The sequence below is a fragment of the Rhinopithecus roxellana genome, chromosome 11 (assembly GCF_007565055.1).
Source record: "Rhinopithecus roxellana isolate Shanxi Qingling chromosome 11, ASM756505v1, whole genome shotgun sequence".
NCBI lineage: Eukaryota > Metazoa > Chordata > Mammalia > Primates > Cercopithecidae > Rhinopithecus > Rhinopithecus roxellana.
Window position 1 is genome coordinate 106,536,461 of NC_044559.1, and position 13,602 is coordinate 106,550,062.

General features: G+C 36.2%; 1 protein-coding gene across 1 annotated transcript in view; it reads left to right on the forward strand.

Moving 5' to 3' along the window:
- The window catches only part of YME1L1 (YME1 like 1 ATPase), a 46,342-nt gene that overhangs the window by 25,744 nt on the left and 6,996 nt on the right, over positions 1-13,602 (forward strand). The window contains exons 9-14 of the mRNA XM_010381428.2: positions 4,694-4,784; positions 7,541-7,693; positions 8,261-8,393; positions 9,954-10,016; positions 10,867-10,979; positions 11,965-12,120. Of these exons, the coding sequence (XP_010379730.2) occupies positions 4,694-4,784; positions 7,541-7,693; positions 8,261-8,393; positions 9,954-10,016; positions 10,867-10,979; positions 11,965-12,120 (709 nt within the window). The remainder of the gene's footprint in view (positions 1-4,693; positions 4,785-7,540; positions 7,694-8,260; positions 8,394-9,953; positions 10,017-10,866; positions 10,980-11,964; positions 12,121-13,602) is intronic.

Below are 13,602 nucleotides of genomic sequence, written 5' to 3' on the forward strand. Positions count from 1 at the left end.
GAGGAAAAAGTAGAGCAAGGTAAAGAGGATTGGGAGTTTTAGGAGAAGGCTTATAGTTTTAAATGGAGTGTTCAAGGTGCGATTGATGGAGAAGGTGATATTTGAGAGAAAATCTGAAGGAGAAGATGGAATAAACTGCATTTATCTGAGAAAAGAACATTTCTGACCAAAGGAACAGTTTGAGCAAAGGCTCTGAATTATTAGGGTGTCTGACTTGTTCATTTTTGAAAGTAGAACCGATAGGATTTCTCATTGGAATGTAAGGTGTAAGAGAAAAGAGGAGTCAAAAAGGACCACAAGATTTTTGGTCTCAACAATTATAGAAGGATAGAATTGACATTTACTGAGATTTTTGTTTTTGTTTTTGAGACGGAGTTTCGCTCTTGTTGCTCAAGCTGGAGTGCAATGGCGTGACCTTGGCTCAGTGCAACCTCCGACTCCCAAGTTCAAGCAATTCTCCTGCCTCAGCCTCCGGAGTAGCTGGGATTACAGGCACAAGCCACCACGCCCAGCTAATTTTTTGTATTTTTAGTAGAAACAGGGTTTCACCATGTTAGCCAGGCTGGTCTCGAACTCCTGACCTCAGGTGATCCACCTGCCTCGGCCTTCCAAAGTGATGGGATTATAGGCGTGAGCCACTGCACCTGGCCTTTAGTGAGGTTTTCAAAGGCTGTGAGTGGAGCAGATTTGGGGGACAAAGGTTAGAAATTTAGTTTTAGGTATGTTAAGTGTGAGAGATACAAATGAAAGTGTTGAGTAACTTGGATATACCACTTTGGAGGTATGGGAGAGGTCTGAGCTAGAATTAAAAATAGGAGATTATATGTATGTTAAGTCCACATGTTTGGATGAGAGCACCCAGGAAGTGAGTGTAACCAGAAGAGAGATCTAAATACTGAGTTACAGAGCACTTGAAGGTTCACAAGACAGAGAAGAGAAGCCAGGAACCCAGATGAAAAGGAGCTGCCGGTGAGTTAGGTGAGAATGGTGTCCTGGAAGAAAATATTTCTGATAAGGGGAGTGATCAGGGACGTGAAATGCTATTGATGGGCCAAGTGACAACTAACCATTTGATTTAGCAGTAAGTCATTGGTCTACCTGGTAAAGAGCAATTTTAGTGGAGTAGCAGGGGTTAAATTCCGATTGCAGTGGGTTTAGAAGAGGTGGAAAGAAATGAGATGGAATAGAGGATTACAGACAATTCTTGGATTTTGTCTGACAGAAGAGCACAAATAATTTATCTTATAATACAAAATAAAGTTGGAATGTTGGTAAACTGTTGGGTGGGGGGTTGTGGAAATTGATAGAATCAAGGTCACCAGCAAAGAGAATATGGATGGGAGAGGAGGAATGAGTGGTTAATGGAGGAAGTAAATTGTGCAGGAATAGGAGAATGAATGGAAACAGGAAATAAAACTGTTGGGCTCACTTGAAATTTTGGATCATGAATTTATATTAAGACAAGTCAAAATGAGTCGTTTTTCTACTGATTCTATTTCTTTTATCTCTTCCAAATGTGAATTCTGCAACTTTAGTACCACACTGTGCTCTTCTCTGTGCTTTGCCATTATATCTGCTCTATTATATTTGATTTCTGAGAACTGTAGTGGCTGGGTAATTATCTTTCAGGAATGTTTTAGAAGAAATTCTTCCTGCAGGAGGGATTTGAAGTACGTGATCTGAGGACTCTTCCAACTCTGAAGAGATTGGTTATGTTATTATTTCTGCTTTTCCTCTTTACATATTCGTGTCTCTGTTTATACATAACCATGTTTTTTCAGCCTCGACTGTTGGGGAATAAGGCATTGGGAATCATTATGATAGTTTTACACCAAGCAGTTCTTTCCTTTCCTTTCCAGTTTAAATGGCTATGAACCCTGTTGGAATTGTATAAAGGGAACAATTGAGGAAGAGGTTGGTGCAGTGATTATTTGAAAACTTCAATCATCAGTGTGGAGGGCCCTTCTCATTGTGTTTGAGGTCTGCATGCCTTTTCTAAATTGAGCCTGTATTAAGGCTGAGGTCAGATAGAGCATTGTTATTTTCTGCCTGCAATGTACGTACATACTTACTAAATATACCACACTTCCACCTCTTTTGAGAGAATTTTTTTTTTTTTTTTAAGACAGGGTCTCGCTCTCTTGCCCAGGCTGGAGTGCAATGGCATGATCTTGGCTCACTGCAGCTTTGACCTTCTGGGCTCAAGTGATCCTCCTGCCTTAACCTCCCTTGTAGTTGAAACCACAGGCATGCACCACCACACTTGACTAATTTTTTAATTTAATTTTATTATTATTTCTAGACAGGGTCTGGCTCTGTCACCCAGACTGAAGTGCAGTGGTGTGATCTTAGCTCACAGCAACCTCCTCCTCCTGGGCTCAAGCCATCCTCCTGCCTCAGCCTCCCAGGTAGCTAGGACTACAGGCGTATGACCCTACGCCTGGCTGATTTTTGTTTTTTTTTTTTGTAGAGTCGGGGTTTAGCTGTGTTGCCCAGCCTGGTCTTGATCTCCTGGGCTCAAGTGATCCACCCATCTTTGCCTCCCAAAGTGCTGGGATTACAGGCATGAGTCACCGAGCCCAGCTGATTTATCCTTCTCCTTCTTCTTCCTCCTCTTCCTCTTCCTCTCCTTCCTCTTCCTCTTCTTCTTCCTCTTCTTCCTTTTCTTCCTATTCCTCTTCTTCCTCCTCCTCTATTTCCTCTTCCTTTTCCTCCTCCTCTTCCTCCTCTTCCCTCTTCTTCTTTCTTCCTCCTCTTCTTCTCCTCCTTCTCTTTCTTCCTTCTTTTTCTCCTCCTCCTCCTCCTCCTCCTCCCTTCTTCTGCTCTTCCTCCTCCTCCCTTCTTCTCCTCCTCCTCCTCTTCCTCCTTCTTCTCCCACTCCTCCTCCTCCTCTTTTTGGGTGCAGCGGGTAGAGACAGAGCTTCACTTGGTTGTCCAGTCTGGTCTCAAACTCCTGAGCTCAGGCAGTCCTCCCATCTCAGCCTCACAAAGTGCTTGGGTAGTTGACATGAGCCATCATGCCTGTCCTGGAATGTGGGGATTTCTGAGTACTAAACTAAATCCATACTGATGACTAAGCATAATGAAAGTAGACACCACAATTAAGGTAGATCCTTACCAAGTTTTCCATGTTAAAACGAATCAATTTTATAATTGCTGTAAGACCTAAATTTATATAGAGCAAAGTAATTCAATAGCATTTACCAGAACAGATTTGCCATTAGGTAGTTCCTGTGATCAAATTTTTACCAAATCTCAAAGAGCTTGTATGGGAATGTCATTTCCTTACCCAGAATTTCTGAATATATGGGCATACTTATACATATAGTCTTAAAAATATTAATACGGGCATTTAATAACTTGATTCATTATCTTGATCCCATTAACTATTTTCCTTGATAGATCTTAGGTTCCTGAAGTGGGAAATCTCTTGCCACAGAATTTGGGGAGAGAATATAGTTTATTTGAGTAGCAAATTATGTTTAATCTCTTCTTTATTCCTACAAGTTGAAATTGGAATTATATCTGTTATTTTGACCAAAGACAATTTAGTCAATCTTTTAGTACATGGATATTATCTTTCAAGTTCTCTTTTAATAAACCAGCCAAGTCTTTTTTTAACCATAGATTTCATTGAAGTTTAACAAATTCACACAGAAGTGTACAAATCCATAAATTTTCACAAAATGTCTGTGTTATAAGTACCCAGCTCAAGGAACAGAACGTTATCAGAAGCCTAGAACCTCCTTGATGCCTCCTTCTGGTTACTGGCATAGGGACAATATCCTATCTAATACCGTATGTGAATTTTCCGTATTTTTGAATTTTACATAAATGTAATCCATATAGAATATCCTTTTTTGTATGAGGCTTGTTTTATTCAACATGTTTGTGAGATCCATCTATATTATTTGGAGTTGAAGTTTATTTATCCTTACTGCATAGTATCCCATTATACGAATACCACAACACGGTGCAGTTATACTACTTTAGAGTGGACATTTGAATTGTATCTAGTTTTTGGTTCAAATACAGCTGGTATGAATATTCTTGTACAAGTCTCTTGGTGAAAATATGTACACACTTCTGGACCTAGGAGTGGACAAAGCTTTGTTTTCTATTTTTTAAAATACTCTGTGAAAAGAAAATGCTATGTTTTTAACCATTAACTTGATTAAAACATTAGTAAATTTTTAATTATTTAATCAGAATAACTTTCAAAGATCATTCCAAGTCTAACAAAAAAACGTAACTTTGCTCTTTAATAATTATAATATTTCCTGGAAATATATCTGGGAATTTTTTTTGAAATAATAAGTGAATCTTGACATTAATTGGACATTTTCAGAACGCCGTTTGGCATAAAGCTATGTTTCCTGTTTTAGTATGCTCCTCTCTAGGTACTTTCTTTTTAACCCTGTCCAATGTACTTGACTTTTGTTCTCTCACTGAGAAAATGAAAGTTCAGAATGATTTTTTGGGGATAGTAAGGAGACTTTGCATAATTGGAAATAATGGTCAGGGGAAAACCCTTTGTGTGTTTTATAAGGGGCCATTTTTGTATGCTGCTTTTACTGAAACAAAGAAGGCCAGGTTAATTCCATATCCAAATTAAATTTATGATTTTCAAAAGGGCTAATCTCACCAAATGTGTCCATTATCTAAAGTTATTTGGAAAATTGTATCACTTTAGGTGGAGGAAGCTAAACAAGAATTACAGGAAGTTGTTGAATTCTTGAAAAACCCACAAAAATTTACTATTCTTGGAGGTAAACTTCCAAAAGGTAAGATAATCTTTTTTTACCATGATTTGATGGAAAAAACAAAAACAAACAAAAAAAACTGTATTACTTATTTAATGTTAACTGATTAAAGTTTAAGTCTTAATTGCTGTTTTACAAAATAGATGTTCATTCTGAACATACAATTCCACAGCCTTTTTTTGGTAACTGCAAATTTTTATATACTTTCAAATTTTAAGTAAAGTTAAAAGAATAGTACATAGAATGCTCCTCATATCCTTAACTTAGACTCACAAATTTTTAATATTTAACTTCCTTTTTTTAGACCCAGGCTTGACTGCAGTGATGCAATCATGGCTTACTGTATCCACAACCTCCCATGTTCAGGCAGCACTCCCAAGTAGCTGAGACCACAGGCACACACTACCATGCCAACTAATTTTTGTATTTTTTGTAGAGATGAGGCCATGTTGCCCAGGCTGCTCTTGAACTCCTGGGCTCAAGTGATCCACTCACTTTGGCTTCCTAAAGTACTAGGACTGCAGGCATAAGCCAGCCCACTCAACCTAGCTCCATTTAAAAAATCATTCATTTTGTCTCTTTACATATATATAAATATAAAAATTATTCATAAATAAATTTTTAATTATTTGAGAGTAAATTATAAACATAATCACCTCTAAGAGTGTATTTTCTAAGAATAAGGATATTCTTCTACATAACTCCAGAATTATATTAAAATTAGGACATTAGCTGGGTGTGGTGGCTCACGCCTTTAATCCCAGCATTTTAGGAGGTAGAGGCGGGTGGATTACTTGAGGTCAGGAGTTCGAGACCAGTCTGGTCTTGAAGCAGAGGCCTTGGAGTTCCAGCCAGCCTGGCCAACATGGTGTGAAACCCTGTCTCTACTAATAATACAAAAAAAAAAAAAAAATTAGCCGGGCTTGGTGGCAGGCGCCTGTAATCCCACCTGCTCAGGAGGCTGAGGCAGGAGAATCGCTTGAACCTAGGAGGTGGAGGTTGCAGTGAGCCAAGATTGTGCCCACTGCACTCCAGTCTGGGTGATAAAGCGAGACTCTGTTTCCAAAAAAAAAAAAAAGGACATTTAACATACATACGAAACCATTATCAAATTTAGAGTCTATGTTCAAATTTCAGCATTTGTTCCAATAGTATCCTTTGTAGGATACCCTCTTCCCCAGTTCAGGACCCAAACCAGGATCACAGATAACATTTAGGCTTTTATTTTATTTTGTTTTTTTTTTTAATGAAACAATTCCTTAGCCTTTTTGTGAGGGAGTGGGGAGAAGAGGATCTTTCATGATTTTTACAGTTGTAAAGAATACTTGCCTAATTATTTATAGAATGTTCTCAGTTTAGCTTTGTCTGATGTTTTCTCGTGGTTAACATGACTTTTAATGACTTCATAGTATCCTTCTAATTTATGGTTGTATCACAGTTTAACCATTTATATTGAATTTTTGTATGGTTTCCAGTTTTTTGCTATTAAGAATAGTACTGTGGTTCATCTTAATTCAAGGCTTTGCCTACATGCTTAATTATTTCCTTAGAATAAATTTCTAGAAATGGAATTGCTGAGTTAAAGGATGACACTCCTTTTTAATGCTTGTTTTTATACTGTCACCTATCTCTACTGAGAATACAGCAGTGTATGAAATTATTTGAAGTAACCTTTGCTAATTTAGGGTACATTTATTAAATCAGTGCTAATCACATCACAGAGTGAATGTTTAAAACCATAGAAGTATTAATAGTTACCCTCTTCCTCTTTCTAATCACAAGGAGTATTTTAAATTTATAGAAAATTTGAGTAGTATAAATTTGTAGAAAAATCTTCAGATACCAAGATATAATCCACAGAAATTAATATGATTTATACCAATTAAGTATAACTAAAACATGACAATACTAGGATAGTCTTAAAGCTATTTTTGAGCTTGAGCTTTCTTTAAAATTTTTATGTTAAAATGCAGCAAACATGTATGTAAAGAAGTTTTGTTGCTTTTTAAATGTAATATGTATATTTATAAAAACAGAAATCAGGCAATTCTGTTTTTCTAACATGTGAAAATCTTTGATATTATGAAAATTTTCAAACATATGGAAAACCTTGAAAGAACAGTACAATTAACATCCATATCCTATCCACTTAGACTCAACAATTAACATTCTGTGATATTTGCTTTCTGTGTATGTATTTTTCCTCCTGAACATTTGAAAGAAAACTGTAAACATCACCTATTTGACATCTAAAGACTTTGTTGTACATCATCTAAGAATAAGGACAGTGTCCTAAATAAACATAATAACCTTATCCCACCAAAGAAAATTAACACTATTTCCTTAATATCATGTACTCTCCAATGTTGTTTTAACATTTTCACCAAATGTCTCTAGAATATTTTGTTCTTTATGAAAAAGCATCAAATCAAGATTCATTAATTACATTTGGTTGTTTAGTCTTTTAATCTATTTCTACATGAATTTTAATCTTTTTTACTCATAAATGGGTTTATATTTTTTTACCTCAAGATTCTCTCTGTCATGTCTGTTGTTGATATGTAATATTTATATGATACAGGAACATTAATTTTGGACAAGATTCTGAAGTGAACCATTAGCAGAGACAAGTACAGTTTGCTGTGTTTCAAAATACTGGTTTTTGGTGTGACCTCAGCCTGAAAATTATATAAATGAATAATTATTTGTTTTATAGGTTCATATCGAGGGATTTTTAAAAAATACTTTGAATTATTCTTGTTTTCATTTTCTTTTAGGAATTCTTTTAGTTGGACCCCCAGGGACTGGAAAGACACTTCTTGCCCGAGCTGTGGCAGGAGAAGCTGACGTTCCTTTTTATTATGCTTCTGGATCCGAATTTGATGAGATGTTTGTGGGTGTGGGAGCCAGCCGTATCAGAAATCTTTTTAGTACGTTTTGATGTATCTTTCATACAGTAATAAATTTTGTTAAGGGAAGTGTGTATCTTACCCTTCTTTGCTAATTACTTTTTTTCTTCCTTTTTTTAATTTCTATTTTTTCGGGCCTCCAGCTTTGCATGCTAATTAGTTTTGATAGCTAAAATAGCCATTGGGGGATCTTGGTTTGGGTAACTTTTACTGTATGAATTAGCTAGTAGAAGTGCAAGGATGAGGTTGAAGGCTACCAAATTTTTTTTTTTTTTCATTTTATTCATCAGTTTTATAGTATGGAATTAAGAAGTAATTAGCTTCAAACCTGATTGTATATGATATTTGTATAGCTAGGAACAATGAATGCCCAACTGTTTTTATTTTATATCATTTTCTTTGGTATAGTTTTTTCCCCCTGAAGCTACTATTCTTAAATCAGTAAAAAATGACCTCCTTTTGTGTATTTTCTTCCAATGAATATTTTTTGTTGGCTTTTGACGGTTTTATAGGATTTTAATATTTATCTCGTTTTGTTCAAAAGTGTTGACTTCTTTCAGCTTATTTGAATGTTTTTTGTTTCCTTAGGGGAAGCAAAAGCAAATGCTCCTTGTGTTATATTTATTGATGAATTAGATTCTGTTGGTGGGAAGAGAATTGAATCTCCAATGCATCCATATTCAAGGCAGACCATAAATCAACTTCTTGCTGAAATGGATGGGTAATTGAATCTTCTTTTGTCTTAGAATTATGGTGATGCCTTCCAGCATTTGATATATGTAGAATTGATCTTATGCAAATTATTTCCATAAGGCATTTCATATCTAGAGATACAAAAAATGTGATATGTGTAGGAAACAGAGTAGTCCCTCATGCAAGAACGCAAGAAAAGCTTTTTCTGTCAGTATATTGTTTTCATTACTAATTGGATATTTGAATGTCAACTCATCTTATTTAATTGATGGTATTTATATTATTTTTCATTTATTATTGTACTTATGACAGAAAAACAATGATTCATGCTGAGACTAGTAGTCTATTTGAAGAAATACACTCATGCTGGGCACGGTGGCTCACGCCTGTAATCCCAGCTCTCAGGGAGGCAGAGGCGGGAGGATAGCTTGAGCCCAGGAGTTCGAGACCTGCCTGGGTAATACAGCGAGACCCCGTTCTCCACAAAAAGGAAAAAAAAAAAAAAAAAGACAAAAAAAAAAAAGAAATACACTCATTTCTACACAGTTTATGACTAGCTTTGAATGTGGCAGCTTTAAAGCTTACATCAGTGTTCATAATATAAAAAGCAAGAAGTGATGTTGCTTTGAAAGAAGTATCTTAAAGATAATATATAAGACATTTTGAAACCACTTAGGAAGCCCAGGAGTGAATAACTTGAATTGGTATACTTGAATTTCTTCAAAAATTAACCAGGTACCTAAGCTTTTTATATCAGATTATCTTTTCCTACATAGACCAGACAATTGTGAAGGTATGTAGTCACAGATGACTAGTGGTTTATTATCAGTCTCTTTTCTTGACTGTTATTTAATTAATGAAGCCGGGCACGGTGGCTCACGCCTTTAATCCCAGGACTTTGGAAGCCAAGGTGGGAGGATTGCTTGAGGCCAGGAGTTCAAAACCAGCCTAGTCAATATAGCAAGACCCTATCTCTACTAAAAGTAAAAATAGTCACCGGGCACGGTGACTCAAGCCTATAATCCTAGCACTTGGGAGGCTGAGGCAGGTGGATCACTTGAGGTCAGGAGTTCAAGACCAACCTGGCCAACATGGTGAAACCCCATCTCTACTAAAAATATAAAAATTAGCTGGACATGGTGGCAGCCGCTTGTAATCCTGGCTACTCAGGAGGCTGAGACATGAGAATTGCTTGAACCTGGGAGATGGAGGTTGCAGTGAGCGCCATTGCACTCCAGCCTGGGTGACAGTGAGACTCTGTCTCAAAAAAAAAAAAATAAAATAAAATAGTGGCTTGTACCTAGAAATTGGGTAGAAAAAATTTAAAAATAAATAAAAATAGATAAATTAGGTATGTGACATGCACCTGTCATTCCAGCTACTTGAGAGGTTGAGGCAGAAGGTTCACTTCAACCCAGGTGTTTGAGGCAGCAGTGAGCTATGATCATACTGGTGTGTTCCAGCCTAGGCCACAAAGCGAGTCCTAGTCTCAAAAAAGGAAAACAAACCAGTTTTGTGTAGAGCATTTCTACATGTGTGCTGTGCTTCAATGTTAGTGAAAAGATAACTTTTTTTTTTTCCTATATAGTTTTAAACCCAATGAAGGAGTTATTATAATAGGAGCCACAAACTTCCCAGAGGCGTTAGATAAGTAAGTATTAAAAGAAGATTTTTGTGAAGTACTATTACCTGCTACAAAATTATGCTAAAAGAAGTCAATTGCAAAAGATCACATTGTATGATTCCATTTATATGCAATACCCAGAATAAGCAAATTCACAGAGACAAATTGGGTTAGCAGTTACCAGAGGTTAGAGAGAATAGGAGATGGCTGTCATTGGGTATGGGATTTCTTTGCCGGGGATGGGAATATTCTAAAATTAGATTGTGGTGATGGTTGTACAATTCTGAATATATTAAAATTCACTGAGGTATCCACTTTAAATTCTGTTATGTGAATTACATCTCAATAATACTTAAAATTGATTTGTTAGATGTCACAAAAGTTTAATGTAGAAAGGATTTTTAAAATAAATTCATTGTAGTAGTATAACTAGGTTTAAAGTTACTATGAAAAAAATTGTATTGTAGAAGTTATTCATATTTTCATTTGATCAGTAGTTTGTCATTGCCTAAGACTCTAGTCTAACATACATTCTGTGCTTAGCAGTTGAGATGGATGTGTGGTTCTTATCCACAATAATAGTTTATTGTAGAATTATTTGTTCCTGGACTGAGTTACTTGCATGCTTTTGTTTCTGAGGGGTAGGCTACCTAGGTACACACATGTATCTGAATGAACCTTTGTTCTACCCTCTGGTCATTGACACTGTTACTTGAGCCATGTTTTAAAAGGAACTATCTGAATATTTATGTACAAAATTCCATCTGCGTTCTGGCTGCCATTGGCTTCCCAGTCATGTCATTAGGGTGTCACACCTGCTGACTTTGAGCTTAAATTGTTTATTAATTTATATTTTCCTTTTGCATTCTTCCTGTAGTGCCTTAATACGTCCTGGTCGTTTTGACATGCAAGTTACAGTTCCAAGGCCAGATGTAAAAGGTCGAACAGAAATTTTGAAATGGTATCTCAATAAAATAAAGTTTGATCAATGTAAGTCTAATTCTATCAAAAGAAACATTTGTCATTTACGTAAAGTGGTAATATACCACTCACCCTGTTTGTGGTCTTTTCGTGATAAATGTATTAATATTAAAAGACCAATTCATTTTTGTCTTTTTTTTTTCCGTTACTATGTTCACTTAAAAGTCCATTCCTTAGTGTATATCCAGGAGATTATATTGTTTTGAACCCTGATTCTAAAGAAAGGTTTTTTTAGAGTATTCAGACAGATATTTGAGGATATATATACACACATACATTTTTTAAGATGAATGTAAAATGCAAAATAATAGAAAAAGCTGCAGAAATAGTAACTCATGATATAGTCAATATGGGGCCAAAAGAGAAGAAAGCAAATTAAAAACAAAACACATGGAAATTTATTACCCACTTGAGTAATAAATGAAATTATTAAAGCTGCAGTAGTTTCAGAGATAGCTGTATCAATTCATTAAATTATATGTGTTTCCTATAATAAGGGCAACTGTTATGTCCAAAGTTTCCAGATGAAATTCAAAGAAAAAAGTGTCTTTGACAGTTTTATGGCTCAGAATAGCTAGCTATTTTCTTTTTCCCTCGGAATGTAGTTTTTGTTTGTTTGTTTGTTTGTTTATTTTGAGACAGAGTTTCGCCCTTTTTGCCCAGGCTGGAGTGCAGTGTCACAATCTTGGCTCACTGCAACCTCTACCTCCCGGGTTCAAGTGATTCTCCTGCCTCAGCCTCCTGAGTAGTTGGGATTACAGGTGCATGCCACCATGCCCAGCTAATTTTTGTATTTTTAGTAGAGATGGGGTTTCACCATGTTGGCCTGGCTGGTCTCGAACTCCTGACCTCCAGCGATCTGCCTGCCTCAGCCTCCCAAAGTGCTGGGATTAAAGGCGTGAGCCATCACACCCAGCCCGAATGTGAGTTCTGTGTGAAGAGTTTTCTTTTACCTGTTTTTGACTTTTAATGTTGTGTTCTCCTTTTACATTAGCCGTTGATCCAGAAATTATAGCTCGAGGTACTGTTGGCTTTTCTGGAGCAGAGTTGGAGAATCTTGTGAACCAGGCTGCATTAAAAGCAGCTGTTGATGGAAAAGAAATGGTTACCATGAAGGAGCTGGAGTTTTCCAAAGACAAAATTCTAATGGGTAGGTTTCCTTTTTTTTTTTTTTTCTGTCTTTACTTTCCATTGTGTTAGATAATTCATTTGGGGCAAATACCCTATTCAGACAGCTAAAGCCATGGCTATGTTGAATCTAATCTTATTCTAAAACTTCAGTGTCTGGGTTTTCAAGATTTGTAATAAATGATTTTACAAAATTACCAATTTAACAGTCAAATGCCATTAAACAGTAACATTTTCTTGACAATACTTTTGTCAGTGATACAGAATTGATTTTATAGTGTACCACATTTATTAGTTTTGTCTCTTTCTTAGAAAACCTTTTTTTCTGACTGGAAAGTTTAAAAAAGTGATGGGAACATGAAAATATATACTTGACAACACCACAATTTGGCCTTTTATAAAACAAATATATTCTAGTGGCTTATATAATTGTATAGTTCAACTGTTGGTGGGGAGATGAGGCACATATACATTTCCTCTTGTCAGACATTGCTGCTAAAAAGGATAGTTAACTTTATTCTGTGCTTACTTTCGATTTTAAATCTTGGATTGACTTAAAAGCACCTTAGTTATGATATTCTTGTTAAATTGGAAGTTTATTTTATAGAAATAGAAATAAGTTTTCCCTTTTGATGTAAGAATTAAATGATAGTTTTGACAGTTTTGGTTTGCAGATAAATTGTTAAAGTTTGTATGTGTTATGGAATGAATTCTGCCCATTTTAAAAAACTTTTACTCTGTAGACTGGGCATGGCGGCTCACACCTGTAATCCCAGCACTTTGGGAGGCTGAGGCAGGAGGACCGCGTGAGCCCAGAATCGTTGGAGTTCAAGATCAGCTGGGCAACATAGCAAGACTCCATCTCTACCAAAAATTTTAAAAATTAGCTGGGCGGGGTAGCATGCGCCTGTGGTCCCATCTACTCGGGAGTCTGAGGTGGGAGGATTGCTAAAAAGTCCAAGAAGTTAAAGCTACAGTGAGCCGTGATTATGCCACTGCACTCCAGCCTGGGTTACAGACCCTGTTTAAAAATTTTAAAAAATGCTATTGCTAAAAAATTACTAAAGCTAGGCACAGTGGCATATGCCTGTAATCCCAGCACTTTGGGAAGCTGAGGTGGGTGGCTTACTTGAGGCTAAGAGTTTAAGGTTGGAGTGCGCTATGACAAGAATGACTTTAAGGAGAATGAGTTTTTTGTTTTTTAATATTAATCCAGTATCAGATACATTCACGCCTCAGTATCCACGGAGGGGGTGGGGATTGGTTCCAGGTACCATGTGGACACCAAAATTCAAGGATGCTCAAGTGTCTTTTATAAAATGGTATACTATTTGTGTATAACCTACATAATTCTCCTGTATACTTGAAATCATCTCTAGATTACTAATACAATGGAAATGCTCTGTAAATAGTTGTTATACTGTATTTTTCATTTTTTTTTTTTATTGTTCCTCTTTAATACTTTTAATCCTTATTTGGTTGAATCTATGGATGCAGAATCTGC